This window comes from Sitodiplosis mosellana, unplaced genomic scaffold, assembly GCF_009176505.1.
Source record: "Sitodiplosis mosellana isolate CC-2019 unplaced genomic scaffold, AAFC_SMos_1.0 Smas_scaffold_6181, whole genome shotgun sequence".
Classification (NCBI taxonomy): Eukaryota; Metazoa; Arthropoda; class Insecta; order Diptera; family Cecidomyiidae; genus Sitodiplosis; species Sitodiplosis mosellana.
The window spans coordinates 3,850,151-3,870,150 of NW_022601422.1; the positions used below are offsets into that span (position 1 = coordinate 3,850,151).

At 36.5% G+C, this 20,000-nt stretch overlaps 1 protein-coding gene across 1 annotated transcript in view; it reads right to left on the minus strand.

Moving 5' to 3' along the window:
- Positions 1-5,274: 5,274 nt before the first annotated feature.
- Positions 5,275-20,000, minus strand: part of LOC129576162 (sodium- and chloride-dependent GABA transporter 1) — a 15,507-nt gene continuing 781 nt past the window's right edge. Inside the window, exons 2-11 of the mRNA XM_055460813.1 lie at positions 13,136-14,119; positions 11,167-11,431; positions 8,793-8,894; positions 8,453-8,633; positions 8,082-8,349; positions 7,910-8,013; positions 7,461-7,830; positions 7,163-7,366; positions 6,769-6,936; positions 5,275-6,581 (exon numbers count right to left, since the gene is read on the minus strand). Of these exons, the coding sequence (XP_055316788.1) occupies positions 6,486-6,581; positions 6,769-6,936; positions 7,163-7,366; positions 7,461-7,830; positions 7,910-8,013; positions 8,082-8,349; positions 8,453-8,633; positions 8,793-8,894; positions 11,167-11,431; positions 13,136-13,276 (1,899 nt within the window). The 5' untranslated portion in view covers positions 13,277-14,119 and the 3' untranslated portion in view covers positions 5,275-6,485. The remainder of the gene's footprint in view (positions 6,582-6,768; positions 6,937-7,162; positions 7,367-7,460; positions 7,831-7,909; positions 8,014-8,081; positions 8,350-8,452; positions 8,634-8,792; positions 8,895-11,166; positions 11,432-13,135; positions 14,120-20,000) is intronic.

Sequence of the window (20,000 nt, forward strand, 5' to 3'; positions counted from 1 at the left end):
TGGTAGAAAATCCGCCAAATGAAGCGCATTACATTCCTCATCACGCAGTGTTCAAGGAGAGCACAACCACAAAATTGAGATCAGTGTATAATGCGTCACAGAAAACTTCAAATGGTAAATCTTTAAATGAACAGCTGGCAGTCGGAAAAATTGTGCAACCGTCGATCTTCGAATTAATGCTACGATGGAGAGAATCGAAAATTGCAATCGTCGCTGATCTTGAAAAAATGTACAAACAAATCAGACTCAATGAAAAGCAGCAACATCTTCAGATGATTTTGTGGCGTAATTCGGGCACTGAGCGCATCAAAAGCTATAAAATGACAACAGTTACGTTTGGATTAAAAAATTCGTCATTTCTCGCCATAAGATCATTGCATGAAATTGCAAAAATAATCGAAAATAAATATCCACGAGCAGCAAAAGCAATAATGAAATGTTTTTACGTCGATGATTACACGGGCGGAGCAGAATCTGTCGAAGAAGCATTGTGCACGTATCGAGAAATGAAAAAGGCATTTGATGAATTTGGCTTCAATTTACGCAAATTAGTAAGCAATTCGACGGAGTTATTAAAATGTGTGCCAGGTTGCGACAAAGAAGAACAAAATAAATCGTTCGTGAAAGCATTGGGTATTCCGTGGAAACCTGAAACCGATGAGTTCATTTTTCAAATCACTGTTAATTTGAAATCAAAACCAGAAACGAAGCGACAATTGTCCTCTGAAATCGCGTCATTGCAATATGATCCTCTTGGATGGATCGCTCCGGTCATTGTCAAAGCAAAAAATATTGTTTCAAGATGTGTGGCAATTAAAAAAGGAAAATAAAAAATCGTATGATTGGGATGACAAATTGCCAATCGAAATCATCGACCGTTGGATGTTGTTTAAATCACGATTGAGTGCATTGAGCTCAATAAAAATGCAGCGGTGGCTTGGTGCTACAGTAAATACAAAAGTAGAGGTGCACGGTTTCTGCGACGCTTGTAAAAAAGCACTCTCTGCGAATGTATATGTACGATTTGTAAACGAAAATCAACAAGTAAACGTAATGCTAGTAGCAGCAAAAACGAAAAATGCTCCAATGATTGAACAAACAATTCCGAAATTGGAGTTATGTGCAACCGTTTTGCTGGTAAAATTGGTGAAATCCGTACGAAAAGCAATGAGCATGAACATTGAAAAAAACTGTTCTTTATAGCGATTCAAAGGTCGCATTGGCGTGGATTTGTTCAGATCCACTACGATATAAAAAATTTGTCGCGTCAAGAATAAAAGAGGTGAACAAGTTAAAAGATGCACAATGGTGCCACATCCCGGGCGCAATAAACCCAGCAGATTGCGCATCGCGTGGGATTTTTGGTGATGAATTAGTCGATCATCCGTTGTGGTGGCACGGGCCACATTTTTTAAATGGAAAAATGAACTATGATGTTCAATCGGAAGGCAATATCGAAGCAATTAACGAAGAAAAAATTCATGCATTAGTGGTGACGAGTGAAGAAAAAATGAAAAAAAAGTTATTTGTTGACGATTCAAAAATCATTTGGCCTAACATATCGTCATGGAAAAAAAAATGCAAAGAGTGTTTGCGTATATCATTCGTTTTGTTGACTATTTAAAAGCAAAAGTGGCACTGAAAAAAGACATCAAATGCCAAAACGTAGAAATAAAAGTCGAAAACAAAGGTGCTCCGATTACTGCGAATGAAATAGAAAAAGCAACGAATTTTATCGTTCGTATAGCGCAAAGTGAATATTACGAATGTGAAGTGAATGACCTGGAAAAATGCAAAAAAAATCGAAAAAACCAGTGAGTTATTAAAATTGAACGTATTCATCGACGAAAAACGCATATTACGCGTCGGCGGCAGAATCACCAACGAAGACATTCCATTCGAAATGCGTCATCCGATTCTAATTCCAAAAAAAAGTGAAATTGCAAAATTAATAATTCGTGATGTGCATGAAACAAACTTTTATACTGGTCCCAAATTAACAGAAGCGTTGATTCGTAAGAAATTTTGGATCACCAATGGGCAAACGACGATAAAAAAAAGCAGCTCAAAAACTGCGTCATTTGCAGGAAATTTCGCCCAAAAACAGCTCATCAAATGATGGGCAATTTGCCGACGACGAGGACAACAGTCGTGAATAAACCGTTCACGAATACTATGATTGATTTCACGGGAGCGGTATACGTAAAAACATCGAAACTTCGAAATGCAAAAATTGTGAAAGCATACATATGCATTTTTGTGTGTATGGCAACAGAAGCCATACACGTCGAGCTAGTGAGCGACATGACGGCAGAGGCGTTTATTGCCGCTCTACGACGATTCATCGCGAGAAGAGGTGAAATAAAAACAACAAACAGCGATAACGGAACCAATTTTGTTGCAGCGAATCGGTTGTTACACGAGTTAACAATCGTTGAAAAAGAGGAGTTCAACGATGAGGTAGCAAATGAGCTCACGACACAAGGCATCATGTGGAAGTTTTCACCACCAGCGGCACCTCATTTCAACGGCCTTGTAGAGGCGGGCGTAAAAACAATAAAAACGCATTTGAAAAGGGCATTGGGTGAGCAAAAATTCACTTTTGAAGAGCTATCAACATTACTGGCTCAAATCGAAGCAGCGGAAAATTCAAGACCACTCACACCTATGTCTTGCGACACAAACGACAGCAATTGCAAACGAAAATTTTGATGAGATGAAGTTAAATTGTCTCGATCGTTGGAAAAAAAGTTCAGCAAACGGTGAGACAGTTCTGGCATCGCTGGCAGAATGAATATCTGCACACAATTCAACAAAGAGCAAAATGGCACACGCCAAACGACGCAATAAAAAAAGACGACTTAGTGCTGATAAGTGACTCAGCACCTGTGGGCAAATGGCCCATGGGCAGAGTGTTAGAGGTTCATCAAGGACAAGATGAACTCACGCGAGTGGCCACCGTTAAAACGGCCAACAACACGTTAAAACGGCCAATAACCAAATTGGCACCGTTACCAATCGACCGTAGCAGTCAAACATCGACAACGTCCATCAGCGAAGGAAAAGAAAAAAATGAAAAAATCAAAACAAAAACCGTTAACCAAACTTTGATTTCGCTGCTAGTGATCGTTGCATTAGCCACAATGACAAAAAATGGAGTAAACGCGGCTCCAATTGGATCAACTGTGGAGCGCGCACGGAGAAGCCCTGATTTTTGGCTGGCTGGGCATTATTACGACAAGCTAGCAACCGAAGACATAGCCATCCATAAAACCATCGCCGAGTTAAAAACCAGCAGTCAGCATCAATACAGCGTGGTGGACGAGAGGGTAACCGAAACGCAACGCACCATAAAAATATACTTGGTGTACAGCCTGTGCGGGAATACAATCTTGCACATTCTGGCCTTTTTATGGAAAAAACGATCAAAATTCATAAAAAAGAAAAAGGAGCATCGAAAAGTACAAATGATAGAAGTCGGCGTTGGGACCACAAAACCAATGCCGAAGAAACGACAAAGCAACGTAATCGCAATGAAAAGGATTCGCTACGAGAGCAGCGATTCCAGTGAAATCAGAATGCCGTGGGAAAAATGAATCATACAATATTATTTTTCTCTCCAAATTTTTTTTTTCTCCTTGAAAATTTTAACGTAAATTTGATTTAAAGCTTCTATTTAAAGATTTTTTTTGCCCCGGGAGAATGTTCAGGAATGAACAAAGAAATTAATAATAAACAGTATTCAAGCAAAAGTAACATTAGCTTCAGTAAGCAGGTTTTTTCATCATTATTTCACAATGTTCAAAAGTTCAATTTAATGCAAAGTCAACCAAAAGTAAACAATCGAAACATGTCTTTCTTTGAATAAAATGAATTTAGTTTTATGTAAACCTTCAGCAAATATGAATGTGTTTCATTTGACTCTTTAAAAGTGTAAACCCTTACAATCGAGGTCATTAAAGATAAGTAAAACATAAAAAAATAAATAAAATGCCCACTCATCATCGGCAGCAGCAGCGATATTAATGGTCAGAAATAGAACAAAGACAGAAGCGAAATTTTTAAAATCAATTTTAACGTCTTGGTCGATCGCTACTAATCATATGCAATTTTGATTAATGTTTGACGTGGAAATTTATATAGCTGTTGATGCGTTTTTTCTACTTTCATTTTATTACCCATCGGTTTTTATATTGGTTTTCCCCTCTGTTTGTTGACCTTTTTATTGAAAAAAAAAATTAGACTCATTTTACATTTTATTGAACTTTATTCTGGGAAATTACAATCAACATAGATGAACTTTATACTTTTGAATTTCACTGGAATCGATATCACCGTACGATGCGGATCCGTTGATATTGAGTTTTTTTTTACCAATTTCGATTTTAGTTGTATGGCAATTTCCAAGAAGAAAAATCAGCAACAAAGCGTATTGATCTATTACCAGTTACAATTGGTCATTGAATTATTGCAAACAGGAAGACAGGCAATCATAATAACATCAAGACAACGGATGCAGCAGTGAATAGTATTCAGTGAATGAATACATAACAAGTTGTTAGAAAGATTTGAATTGCTTTTGGAATTCTAAGGGAAAATCTTGGCATTGTGCCCAATCGCACTCTCGTTCGCAGTGATACAAACCGGATGGCAGACGAAAAATGCAAAACTAAGTTTTTTTTTTTCACCTTCAAAGAGAGATGGATATAACAATGTGCATTCATTCGAACTCCTTGGGGAAAATGTTCATTTTGCATTAGCCGTGCGTGTAAACAAATAAAACAGCACACACACAGGACATGAAATAAAACAACAGCCATTGATTGATTGGCTTGAAGTTTTCCAGATTACAATTAAATGAGTTTTATTTATTCCTCTTTATTTTGGTTTATTCATATAATTTTCCATTCATTGTTTATTTAATTACTTGTCAATTAAAATTAACTTCGTCGTTTAAATTTATGTAACTTTTTTGTTTTTCTTTAATTTATTTATTCATATTCGGAAGATTTTTTTTTTTCGGTTGGTTTTAATTAAATAGAAGAGTTTTTCTTTCTTTCTTTAAAGTACTGAATTATGAAATGGTGAGAATAATCGTAATGACGTTTAGTATTTATTGAATGGTGGTTAGTTGTTGCATGGAATCTGATCTTGGAGCGATTAAGTTCTACATAAATTATGGTCGAATAATTTCATCCTTTTGTTGTTGTTGTTTTGTAGATAAAGCTTAAATGGTTTTTTCTTCTTGAATCAAATAGTCGTTATTGTGGTAAATATTTTCTAAAATGTATATATATTTATATATAGAATTTTTTTTATTTTGGTTTTTCTTTATTTTGGCTAAATCGGTAAATATTTGATTTTAATTTATTTGCTGTTTTTTTTTTGGTTGTTGCTGTGGGTGAATTATTGTTCTTGCTTTTCTTGTCAAAATCTGTGCGAATGTGAATTGTTTGGATTTTTTTTGTTATTTTTAATATTATTATAATGAGTTTGTATGTTTCGTCAAATTGCACACAAGCTCCCGAAGGATGAGAATTAAGCTAAATCTTTGTTTCACTTGCTTGGTTTGTCTTAAATTTTGTTTAATTTTTCTTTTGTCTCATTTCTAACAATCAAAAATAAAAACACAGAAAAAACAATAAAAACGGCATTTAGTCAAGTAAATTGTTTTTTTCTTCTCTACGATTAGATTAATTTATTATTAATATTGATTTGATTTTTTTTTTGTTAGTTATTTTTTTTTAAATATTTTGTTTCTCTATAATATTTTTTTTGTTTCGTTATATTTATTTGGAAGCATTGGTTTTCCTTGTTAGGTAAATTGTACAAATGGAACAAATCCATTTTATTACATTTTTCTATTTTCATTTTTTTTTTTTTGAATCAGTTTGTCGTCGAAAAAAACGACCAACTCGAAAAACGTCGACAACCAAAAAAATAAAAACGTACAATCTAGCAAAAAAATAATAATAATAAATAAATATTATTAGCACTTTCAACGAAAGGGATTCAATTGAATAAATTAAATAGCTGTCACAAACAGTATATATCCAGTTTTTTTTTTTTTGGAACAGCATGACACATTGTACTGACTGTGTTTTTTTGTTGTTGTTCGAAGAAAAATGTCTGATCTATTATTATTAGTCCTTCAACTGCTCTTTGTTTGGATTATTTTTTTTTTGTCTTTTGTTCAAGAGCAAATCGCTCTTCTCTTCTCTAAACTAAACTCTAAATACTTTGTTTTGTTTGTAAATATGTTTTTGTTTTGTTTTGTATTGTTGCTTTGAAATTTGCTTCAGTTTTTTGGTCGTTGACTTATTGTTGTGCTCTCATCTGGATAAATGGAAGAAATAGTTGATATGAGCTAATGGGCTGATTAGCATTTTAGTCTCATTATTATTCGATCGATTTGATTTATGTTGTTTTTTGTTGTTGCATTTTTTTGTTGTTCATTTTTGATTTTCAACGAAGTACGTGCACGATTACAGATAAACTTCGTTCAGTTTTTGTTGTTCGGCGACCATCTTCTCTCGCAACGCTTTCACATCATCATCAATTCTAACGATAAGCCGAATTTTCTGTTGACGATTTGCAAAGGAAAGAGAAAGAGGAAAAAAAAATAATAAAAATAACATTAAAAATGTTGTAAGGAAATTTCGTATTTTGATACTTTTCATATTATTTTCGGTCTTTTTTTTTTGATGCGCTGTTTCAACTTCAGTAGGAAAAAACAAAGATTTTTAGTAGAAAATTTTCGATAGTTACCGTATCTCTGTCTCCAGGTGTCTTATACCACAACCAAATCATGTAACCGGGTATGCACAACATCGATGACAAAGCTGTGAACCAACCGAATGCATGAGCCCAAGCCGGATATTCGTAACCTAAGTATTTGACCGGAGTCCATTGGACGATATTGAAGAAGAATACGAACTAAAAACGGATTGAAAAACAGTGAAAGATTATTGTAATGATTCGTTGAAACAAATGCTTCGCTTATGGACGATATTATCTTAGATTTTTTTAAATTTCTGAACCAAATTTTTTTCGATTGGTTTGTTTAAATAAAAGTTGAAGAAAAAGGAATTTGGAAAAGTTGATAAAAAAAATTGAAAAAACAATTTCAAAAAAAATAAAATAAAAAAAAAACATCACTTACACAACAGATGAATGGGGTTGTGTAGCACCAGCAGAATTTCCAGAAACGCATTGGATAGTAACCAATCATTTCTTTGATACCATCGTAGAATCGATCGACTCCGAATGCCCACGAAATCGATACGCATTCGAAAAAGATTAGGAAAAGCAAACAAAAACCGCTGACCGCATAAGAGTCCAAAATTTGGAAGACATACATTCCGCCCTGTTGCACGACCAAAGAAACATTCGGGAAAAATTAGTCGATTTCCACAAAAATCCCAAAAATATTGTGTGATTATATAAAACGTGGTACTCACCTGTGTGATACAGGTTAATCCAACCAAATAGCTAAGCCCACAGACGATCGCAATGAATATTTCCTTGCGACGACGCAGCAATCGTGGCCATTCGTCGATGACGGCCGTAATAAAACCTTCCATAGTACAGAACTGTGAATCCAAACCGATTAACAGCAGCATAAAGAAGAACAGGCATGCCCACAACGGTGAACCAGGCAGTTGCAGAACAGCCGATGGATAGGCTAGAAATGCAAGACCAGGACCTGATGCGGCCACTTCGGCTACCGGTCGATCTTGTTCGTGTGCCATGAAACCGACAACGGAGAAAATCACAAAACCAGCAAACATACTTGTGCTTGAGTTCACCGTGCACACGATCAACGCATCCCTACAGACGAAATCAATAGAAAACCACATTTGTTGGCAAAGAGATTACGAAACATTGAATTCATTCCAACAATACATACTTATAGACGTTGTTGGTGAATTTATTGTAGCTGCCCAAAGCAACTAATGTACCAAGACCCAAACCGTACGAGAAGAAAATTTGTGTAACCGCATCAATCCACACCTAATATCGGATAAAATTTACGGCAAATCATTAAAAAACCAATCGAAGCAAATAATGTGGTTGTGTACCTCTGATTCCTTTAATTTATCGAAATTCGGTATAACGTAAAACTTAATTCCTTCAATGGCACCGGGTAATGTGATGCCACGAATCAATAGTATTGTCAATAAAAAGTATGGGAACAAAGCGGTAAAGTAGACGACTTTGCCGGTCCACTTGACACCCTTCCAGATGCAAAAGTAGCACATGATCCAGACAACCAACAGTGTGGCAGCCAATTCCCAACGAACCGAACCAACGCTTTCAATACCGTCCGAAATTTGCAATGCACGGCGTCTTTGAATTGTTTGTAAGAAAAAAAAAGGTGGAAAAAAGAAAAATGACTAGCTGTTTGGCTGCGAAAAAAAAGGTGAAAAAAATAGAGTGAAATGTGACCTACTCCCAGAATTCCTTGACCGGATCGGTTAATTCGTTGGTGGAGTAATTTGAGCCGGCTAATGAACACATTTTCACGGTTTGACTGATGCTTGTTTTGTTCCAGCAAACCAATTCTTTACGTTCGTATGGATTAACGCAAGTCTTTGTGTTCCAGAAATTATTGCACGTACGCCATGGAACATCTGTATCAGGAGGTGGGTTGGAGTTGAGGTGGGCGATAAAAATGAAGAGACGATTGATTGAATCAACATCAATATTTCATGATCACATGACAGTACATTGACATTTTATGCGCGCGTGCACACCATGACATTAATTTGAAATGATGTTCGTCAATTTACCTGAACGCAGCGACATGAAGAAGTAAAATACTGCCCAAGCTAAAATAACGATGTAATAGACGTTCATCCAGCATGACATAACAGCGGCAGCGTATCCGATTCCTATGCGTTCATACACGTACAAATATTTATATATAGAAAAAAAAGGAGCAAAATCAATTCAAACGTGTCAGATGGTACAATATTAACTATGACAACAGCAACAACAACAACAACATTTCAATCTGGTGCTATAACATTCTTCCGGTTTCAGATTTACTCATTCTCTTCATTCTCTGGTTTTCGTTCCCTTTCCTCAGTTCACTTTTTATTCATCGGATTCATTGGTGCGATTGCAAATTTCACACGTGCCACAAGTGAATAATACACAAAGTTGTTCAATTACATTCCGAACTCAATGAAATGCATTTCACATTCATCGAAAAATATGCCTATTTCGAACGATTAGAAGGGAAAAACACACACACACACACACACATACATCGCATTCAATAGATTGGAACTACGCGTACGCAATTTTCAATTATACATGCGCGTTTTGAATGCGAAACTTCGAGAAAAAGAGAGAGAGAGAGATTCAACTCTACATGTTTAACATGGTAATCATTTCAATACATGTGCGGCAAATGCAACGAATCCTTAATTTTCACCAAATCCGATTAAATTGAAAACTTTTTCTCTTGCCCTGTTGAACTCGACGCTTTTTGTGTGATATACATATTTAGCTGGGCTTTGTGTGTGTGTTTTGAAATTACTTTTTGCCTCCTTCTCTCTCTCTCTCTCTCTCTCTCTCTCTCTCTCTCTCTTCTCTCTCTCTCTCGATCGCCTTTTTTGCCCATTGAAACTTTAACCGTAATTTATATTGGGCTCGAGTTTTGTCTGTATTTCGATTATTATGATTACGTTTATCTTAGTAGCTTCATGGTGCCCCTTGATGAGGGATAAAAACTCTCACACACAAATCGAATATTTTGTTTTGCAAACTTTTTATCATAGACCATTTTTTGTGTGTTTTAGTTTTTTTTTTCTTCATCGGACACAAAAGAATCGGTTTTTTTCTCCGTGATTTTTCTTCCACAAATCTCCCTACAGCTTTACCACATTCTTGTTGTTAAACTGAAAATATTTCAACTGCTTTGGTTTGGATTGTGAATTGTTGTGAATTTTCTTTCTTCTGCAACCGGAAAAATATGAACAAACTACAAGGGAAATGTTTAGCTTTTCCAAAATGTGAATGAATGTTGTGTTGCCTCTATACATTTAGTTTTTTTTCTTTGTTTGCTAGCAAAATGTGAAAAATGCACATTCTCTCGTTGAACTTTGCAATATTTTGAAATACTTTGTTGCGCAGCTTTTGAAAGAGATTTGCCAAACTTAAGCCAAAAAATGTGTGCGAATAGAATTCGTGTGCATGTTTGCTTTGATGGAGTTGAATCATTCTTTTTTTTTTTTCTGAAGAAAAACTCGGAACAACTTTAAAACTATATGAAACTATTGTGTGTCAAAAATGTAAATGTTCTTATGTTGAATAAAACTTTTGCATTAGTAAATCTCCTAATCATGAGTTAATTAAACTACTTTTTCAATTATTTCCGGATTACATGTTGTTAATATGAATACACATGTGTTTTGCATAAAGTTTATCAATGCAACGAGATGGAGATAGGTTATTGTTGCCCATCGTCTCAATGCTTTCCTTCTATCTCTCTCGCCATCTGTTTCTGTTTCTGTATCACATCAATATAGATTTGTGTTTGAGATGATTCAATTAATCGGGCGTAATTGAATTTTCAATCCTTATGCCATATTCACATGCACATTTCCTGTAGCGATGATGATCGATCGATATACGGGAAAATTTGTATGGATTTTCTGTGGCAATTCGATTATAACCAATCCGAGACAAGTGACACAAATACCAAATCATTAGAATGAATTCAATTGATGCCTTGGTTCAGTTATTTTTTTTTTTTTGTTCTTCTTCACTCATAATTATGAGTATATACCCCGTCATGTTGTGGTTCTTTACGATTTTCCACAAATCAAATCCAAAAGTGTTGATCAACACAAAGAATATATTAAGAAATATCATATAATGTAAAGTCTAATGACTATATCTCATAATACCAAACATGATCATTGTATCCCAAAAGAAATTTCATTAATAAAAAAAACATTTACCATTTATGAGTATATCACATTATAATCTGACTTGAGAACCCATAAAATGAACACCTTTGAGGATTTTTTCGGAATAATTTTGTTTTTGAAAAAAAAAACAACAACACCAAATACAGGCAACCTGTTAAAAGCATGCAAATAATGGAAAAAGTGTGTGTGTGTGTGTGTGTGTGTGTGTGTGTGTGTATGTTACCTTTGAAGATTGGTGCAATTTTGAATACACCCAGACCGCCTATCGTTAACATTTGCCCTAGTGCCAATTCCATAAAAAACATCGGTATACCGGCTAATATGAGCGTTAGAAAATATGGAATTAAAAATGCACCGCCACCATTTTTATAGCATAGATACGGAAAACGCCACACATTGCCTAAACCAATAGCCAAACCGACCACTGACAATATGAAATCTAGTTTGCTCGACCATGTTCCTCGATCTGGCAGCTGTACCTTTTGTTTCTACGGATTGTTTTGAGAAGAAATAAAAAGAAACAAGAAAAATTGGTGGATTATTCTGAATGAAATGATAATATTTCGAATGATATGAATGAAAATTGTCTGTACAGATGAACAATGTGAGAGATTCTCTCGCTGTGTATTTGGATAAGTGTTGATTGTAAAATTAAATTGAGAACTTGAGAACTTGCTATTCAAATGGTTTAAAAGAGCTTAAACTATTTGCCATAACACGGATTTTTGCGACAAAGGGAGAGGAAGCGGGAAATAAATTGTATATTCCATCGTAATTCCAAAAACGCATTTTATATCAATGAAATTCCTTTCAATTTAAAATTAAAGAATTCAACGTTCAAATTAAAGTATTTAAAATGGATATGAATAATCCGGGACCTAAATTTATACGTCAAATAACTAACATTTTTATTGCATAATTTAAAATGTAATAAAAGTGTTTGTGGCATCTTTTTTTGTCGGGGTGAAAAATATTCATTTTTGCCCCGTCTCCCTCTCTCCTTCCGTCTTTCGTTCTCTCGCTCGCATCATAATTATATGTTTGCACATGGAAAAAAAAATGAACATGAATTTGGACAATGGAATATTGTGACCGCATTCCGATGTAAATATCTAGAGAGATTATCAATATGAATGATCTAGATATGCTTGGTTGAATGTTGCAGGTGCGATAATGGATGCAATCGATGCGCTGCACACAACAAAAATATACTAATTAAATGCAATCAATCAAAATGCCTTTTGTGTGTGATTAATGCGCGGTTCATGATAGTCAATTGCACACTCCGGCCACATAATTTATCAATGAATTACATTTAAGCAAGTTCATCCGAAACAAATAAAATGTAATAAAAACGCGTATGGCAGTAATCATACAGAGAGATAGAGCCCCGATAGGATTGCCATGAGCCGAATGGCGTACGGAGTTGAAGTGGAGCGGAGCGTCAGAGGCATCATATCTCGTTCGAATGCAATTGTGCCATAGTGAAGGTTGTAAAACGGGATAAATTAAATCTGTTGAACGGCTCGTGAGTGTGTGATGTGTGAAAATGAATGAGTACGAGAGGTTCTGTCTCGGTCGGTCGTTCATTTATTTGTTCGTAAAGAGTGTGCCATTGGATTGTGTGTTTTCGAGTCGAGTCGAGTCGAAAGAGAGAGAGAGAGAGAGAGAGAGAGAGAGAGAGAGTTATGTGTGTGTGTGCATGATTCAAAGTAGACTAAAATGGAAATGAAGCTTGGTGTTCATGGTGTCGTTTATTTTCGTTCGATTCAATTTAAAGTGTAATTTATCTCGGTGTGTGCTTGCGAGCTTGGCTTATATGTCGTTGAGTGAATGAATATGCGACTGTTTGCGAAAAAGACACAGCATATGCATCAAATCATATCAAATTGTACATTTGAGTGAATGCTGAATGATATGTGACGACTGGCTTCGAAATGGCTGATGGAAATAGTGAAGCGTCGATGATCTGCATCGAATAACACACGAGGCGAACGAGTTTAAATTGAAATGAGCCCATGTGATGGCAAAGAGGGACTGGTGGAGGAGAAGGGCGGGTATGCGACATATAAAGACCAAAGTGTGCTGGTTTTACTGTGTCGCTATGATAAAGAGCAAAGCTTGCTTGCTCACTGTTTATGCATAAAGTTATAAATGTGACATGAATTGAAATCCAAAATAATGAAAATTACCTTATCTTGTTGCTTTTCCTGAGTGTGAGCATCTGAAGGGTTCCGTAATGCCGGCAATTCAATTGATTCATCCGGCGCTAATGATGATTTATGATGTATTGTCTCATCCAGACATGATACAGATGTCGCACCCTCTGTCATTATTGAGCTTAAATGGGAATGCGTTTTATTACTTCTGCTGCTGCTGCTGCTACTGTTTCTCGCTCTGACTTAGTTCGTTTATTGTGTATTATTTGGCTGTTGTACGGCAGCGTGTTTCGATTTTCTTCAAAATCAAAGATAATTCGTGCTACACTCTCTCGCTTGTGTTCGTTGTTGTCGTCGTCTGTTGTGTATTGTGCGTGGTGGCTCAGCAGCTTTGTCAGTGCGATGGTGCGCGTTCGAGTTTTCCTCTCTCACTCTCTTTTCACTGCCTCCCGAATTACTCTGTTCGAAGTACAACGAATGTGTTTTATTGCTTTTCTGGCCCTAAAACGTACGGTACTCGTTTTATATGATTTGTGTGGTGCGCATGCGTGCTTATGTGCGTAGTACTTATATTCCCGTTTTCTTTGCTTCGCTTTTTCTTTCTTCTTTCGCTTCGTTCCAAAGCCTCACTCTCGCGTGTGATATACTTTCAGCTTTCTGTCTATTCGTAATGCTCAAGAACACAACGCAGCGGGGGGATTGTATAATTCTGGGATTCAACCGAAATTCGGAGCTTCGAGCGATGAACAATGAAGGAAAAAAAAATACAACTTCAAAATCCGCCAAATCTCCGAATCCAAATAAATGGGGGATATGTTTTGTTAACTCTAAAATATATCGATATGATATTTGTGCGTTTCGTTGGTGTTGTCGACGTTTATTGTCGTGATTTCTTTTGTTTTGTTTTTTTTTTCGTTCTATAAGTTAGCTCCTCCTCCTTGCAATTCAACTTTGTTTCGCTTCGCTACCAATTATACTACGAATAGAAACTCCAGTTGGCCAAAGTGTTAGATCCAGCTGATGATGATGATCGCGTGAAAGGGAAAAAAAGAAACAAAATTGCGAATATTAAAAACAATTCATCTGCAGTTTGTCGTCGTCAAAGTATTGACAACGTATTAGTTTTTTCGGTTTTGCTTATTTGTTATAAAGCCCAAAAATTGTATTGCATATGAGAAAGAGAGAGAGAGAGAGAGAGAGAGAGAGAGAGAGAGAGAGAGAGAGAAAGACACAGAGAAACATATGCTGAGGGAAACAAATATCTACCCGCATTTGCGTTCAGTTTATGCGTTGTCATTAAATTTACATTTGGAAAATGATTAGAAATGTTTTTCGAGTATTACTTGCATTATCACAACCACACAGGGAAAAACCTATTGCGCTTGTTGCAGTATGTGGTGGGCTCTGCGCTCGACTCAACGGTTCCAGATGAAATATACAAACACAACATTCTGACGGAGAAGGGAGCTCAAAGAGTGAGAGCGAATGAGTGTGTGTGCGAGCGAAGAAAGAGAAAGGGTGAAAGAGGATGAGAGAAAGCGAGAGCATACAAGTGGTCTATATCGTATGGGATGGAATGGATATGTTTATCGTGCCGGTATTCTGGAACACAATCCGTAAAAATCATGCGGAATTATTTCGAACGTTCAATTGAATTTTTAGAAGTGGAACGATAACGTTCAATTAACATCCCACATACATTTTTGAATTGAACGTTTCCCTTCAACTTCCAAAAATCCAACTGAACGTTCGAAATAATTACATACAGGAAATTAAAACGCAAAATTATTTCGATTATATTTTTTCGCTTAAGGCTACGTCTTTTCCCCTTTTTTTTCTTCATCTCTGTCTCATTTCACTTGGAATTGATAAAAAAAAAAGGTTTCAAAGGGATATATCCTTTTTTTTTTCTGTGCATTCATCTTCTAGATTTTTCAATATTATCCTTCACTGGATTCGCTGATAAGGAACAAATAAATCATTTATCAAATGGTAAAGTGTTTTTTTCTTCTCGTTTTATTCGTTCTTTTTTATTGAGGTAATCGATTCGGTATTCGGGCGATTTACTTAGCTTTAAACATTTTCAAACGAAACCAATCATTTTATAATATACATATATCATATTGAATACCAAACAATTATTTCTTCAGAGTCGATTGGCAGTCAAACTCATCCCACTGCCTTCAGATCTTCATCTTGCATAACCAAATACAAATAACAACGTTATTCACGACATTTTCACTCTATTCAGATTAAACGACCTCTAATTGCACGCCAGGAATTTAAGGCACAATTTATGGACACTTTTGAATTCATGCTTTTAATTATCGTAAATAACATCCATCGCAATCAACGCTACTTTACGTTTAACGGTGTGTGTATGTGTGTGTGTAAGTGTAGAGGCAATCCTCAAAACCAATTTACGACCATTTATTTTACGACTAATTTTTTTCACCTCCCCGAAATTGCGAAGCGAGAAAAACCGACTCGTTAGTGAATTTGGGTTAAGAGCACCAATTGAAAAACAAAGTCGAAACCATCAAATATTTAACGCCTTTTCAAGACGGTGAAAAACCCATCGTTTTTTTTCCTAACTTTTCAGAGAGAAATATTCTTTTCGGAATTCACCTGTTGTAACATTGACAATCTAGTTCCAACCGTTAATCGAGTGTGGTATTATGCACTTCTGTTTAAATTCAGAAGTGCTTTTCCGACCAATTTTGACTTGTTCTATGCCATATTTTCTACGTAGCAAATGTAATTTAAAAGTCGAGTGTTAGAAAATGCTTGGATGTTTCATGTGTTTTTTCTGTCTCTTTTTCCTGATAAAATAAAAGGTGTGCGGTAACCGCACTGCGGTTAGGGGTTTTGTTCTATGCAAACCAACAATTTTTGCATACTCATGCCAAGCTAATATTTGAAAAGGTTCTAAATGACCAGGAAAAATTGCCAGCACATCACGTAGCATCGTCAAAATGTAGGAACATTTAATCGTGTCTAGGTGACTGCGATGTTTGAATTGAATCGAGATGAAAGTCAATATGAAAAGCTGAATTTGGAATTTTCAGCAGAAAAAAAACCGTCGTTTTGCTGCTGCTACAGCTCTGTCATTCGATAACAACATGCTCACCCGAAATCGATACGGTGTTACAATTTCTGAAGACAGGCTAAGGACGAAAACGTGAAAATTCCCTTCTTCAACTAGCAGATAATCGATATTTGTCATGAATATAAGGAATTTATGAATAAAGAGACGAATTCCAAAAGAATGGCTCTTTCTTTCTTGTTAAAAGAAAAGACGGCATTTAATGGTTGTAAATGCGATTCGCAGAAAGAAGCGGTGGGAGCAAAAAAGGAATTCAATGTTCATCGTAAAAACGAATTTGAATTGCCATTAGGTGATGTGGGTGCGCGCACGTTCGCGCGTCGTGAGAGACCCATCTTTGTACGACAAGGGAGCGAAGAGAAAAAAGTGTGAGTGAGTGTGTGTGAAAAAGCTCATCTGTTTGACCTCGAGCAAAAAAAAAAAATGTTCGCATTTTGCCTCTGAGTCATTCCGTAATCCAAAGACACACACGTTTATACACTCATTGATGAAAGTGGATAAGATATAAAGCGAATTAGATTTTAGTTTGGCAGACAATGCGACGGAATTGAATCGCGGCAGTTGAATGCGGTTCACGATTGTTTGGCGTTGGCCATTGTTCAGATGGTCGTTGCGATAACAAAGTGGATAAGAAAGAGAGCGAGAGCAAGCAAACGAACGAACGAACGAACGAGCGAGAAAGAGAGATCGAGTGCATAATGACCACATAGCGTTATGGGCTTCAAGTGTATGTGCATAGTTTTGGAATGTGATGATTGTGTCTCGGCATGTTCATTTTCGGGAATCACCATCGAGATTTTAGTAGATGATGATAATCTGGAACGGGCGTGCCAGAGTCCCATGTAATGCATATGGGGCCGAAAAATATTTGGTCTAATTCCACGGATAGTTCATTAATATATATATATATATATATATATATATATATATATATATATATTTGAAAACACCATTTTGATGGTGTTATGATCGCTTAACTAGAGATGTCCGGTTGATTACGCGTTCACATAGATATATATCGATACATATGATGATGACGGCGGCGATGTACTGAATTTGTGGTCGGCTGCTACTGGTGTTGCTTGTCATTTCGTTGTTAAATTACGGTTGATATGCGTTTTTAGATTACGATAAACGATGAATTGGAGATAATATTTCCATCCACGTTTGGTCATTAGAGTCATTAGTTGGAACTCGTTACATACACAGCCATATGGATAAGGTGTGTGTCTCTCTCTCTCTCTGTGTGTGTTTTAAATCTGTATGTCTCATTTTGGTTTGTGTGTTTGTGCGTTCGGCCAGAGTTTATCATCCAGTTGAAATCGCATGCTGTCACATCGCTCGCGCCATCCGTATAAACACACACAGAGAAAGAGAGAGAGAGAGAGAGAGAGAGAGAGAGAGAGAGAGAGAGAGAGAGTAGAGCGAGCAACACAGAGAAAGAGATCATTTCGCACATGAGTGCATTGATAACTGGAGCTCTCCGTATATTCATGTGTGTCATTTGGCTTAGTTTTGGTTATGTTTTTCGTTTGGATTTCATTAATTCCCTTCGCTCTCGCATTGTTTTCGTAAATTGATAACGTTTGGGTTTTCTCATCCAGCTCATCGAGTGTCACAAACACACGCTCGTGTGTTTATAACAACAAAACATGGAACCAGCAACGATGATTTTCGACCACAAAACTAACAATCAGCTTGAGCTGTGTGCTAGGCTGTGTGTACAACAGAAGAAAGAGAGAGAAAAAAAAAACATTTTTTTTGTGTGTGTGTGTGTGTGTTCATTTTTGTTCATCATTTGTCAGCTGCGCTCTGCTCTGTTTGTTATTGTGTGCTACTGTGTTGATGTTGTAGCGTGAGTTTTGTCTGTTGTCGCTTGCTCTCTACCAATTTTATGATGTTCTTTCGGCATCATCTCGTCAATCATGTTATCAGTTAATATGGAATTGAACGTGTCGTGTTATGTTTGATACATCCGCAACAGCATGGCAACTACAACTATGCCAGTTATCTATCAAAGGGCTTCCCTCTCTAGCTCTCTCTCTCTCTTGATTTGATAACACGATCAATGTGTCAACGTCTATAACATATGTATCCGTGCGAGCGATGATATCTTTTTAGTATTTATCGTTTTTACTCTCCCCTTGCTTATTTTCCTTGTGGGTCCCCATCAAAACTTCCAAACCGTCTCTTCTCTCACTTATTCTCCAGTCACAGTTAGTGTGTCTCCTTTTTACTCTTCCCATAGCACTGACTCTTCTTCTCTATGTTCCCTCACTTGAAGTGTGTGTGTGTGTGTGTGTGTGTGTACATCATTATGATTCCGTTCGATTTTTTTTATATTTAATATTCACATTCACAGACACATGCACCCAAAACCTTCTTCTCCCTCAAATGTATTCATGTGCTTTCGAACTCATTCGGAACAGGCAATTGTACTTCCTTTCCAACAATAGCAACCATTCCGCAGCATCGAAATAAAATGAAGAAGCGATAATTTTTTTTTAAAGGCAGTTTCACTCTTTCCGAAGGATATTTCCTTTTGCTGCCGCTGCCGCCGCCACTGCTGCTGCTGATTTTGATAAAGTAAGAGTAATTTTTGCGAGTGACTCGTTTTTTCTATCGCTAAAACAGTAACGACAAAGAGCGAATAAGTAAAAAAGTGTAGAAGAATGCGCTTGGTTTGTCGATGCTTTTTTTTGCCTGAGGGCACATTTTGACTGTCTGATAATCAATGTACTGTTTTTTATCAGTCTCTTCGTGCATACTTTTGCGCAATTTTGCGATAAGACTTCAATTTCAAGCATAGATAAGTCTCGAATCATTTACATTTCTCCGGAATGGCTTTTTCTGTGTCTTTCGCTTTCGTTTTCTTTCCGAATTTGGTCTTATTCATTTTCGTTTCGTTTCGTTTTGTTTTGCTCTTTATCGCTTGTGTTCGCTCTCACTCTCTCTCTCTCTCTCTCTCATACACACAAACACTTGTAAATAAACCAAATTCAATTGGCTGCGTTTGTTTCGTTTGCACTAATTAAATCCCATTAAACAGTTTAACTGTTGTAATTGCAATTAGTTGTAATATTGTGTGTCGCTGGCGCGCGTGCACACGCTCGTAGTACAAAAGCATCATTTAAATAGAAATTAGACTTTGGTTCCAAAAAGAATTAAAAAATTAGAATAAACCCAAGAAGAGTACGTATACATTTTCGAAATGAAATTCAAAGTTGAGCGTTTTATCTGCGCTTGTGTTTTTACTCGGTGTCGTTGAATGTTTTGACTGCTTGCTTTTGGTTGTGAATTTAATTCGATTTGGCGCGCGCTCCAAAACAAAAGACTAAATCAAAATGTGGATGAGTTTGTGTGTGTGTGTGTGTGTGGGAGAGAGAACAGAAAACCCAGGCACTAACCAATTTTTTTTCACACCGAAAAAATAAGACACTCGCACATACGCACATACGCACATACGCACCTACACGCACACATAACACAAACACACTCCAAATGCAATTAGAAATCGAAAAAGCTTTCTGTTTCATATTTTTTTTTTGTTCTATTTGTTTCTTTGTTTGGTCCTTTCTTCCTAGTTCCTTTTTCGCATTTTATTTTCCGCTCGCGTCGCGATTATTTTGATGATGTTGATGATCGGGAGAACAATTTGTGTGGAACGACACGACGAAAAACAAACAAAAAAACACAACAAGATTCTGAATGCCACCACAAAAACAAAAACAAAAATAAACAATTCGAAACGAGAAAACGAAAACAAAAGCGCGCTGTTGCTTGGTTGCACGA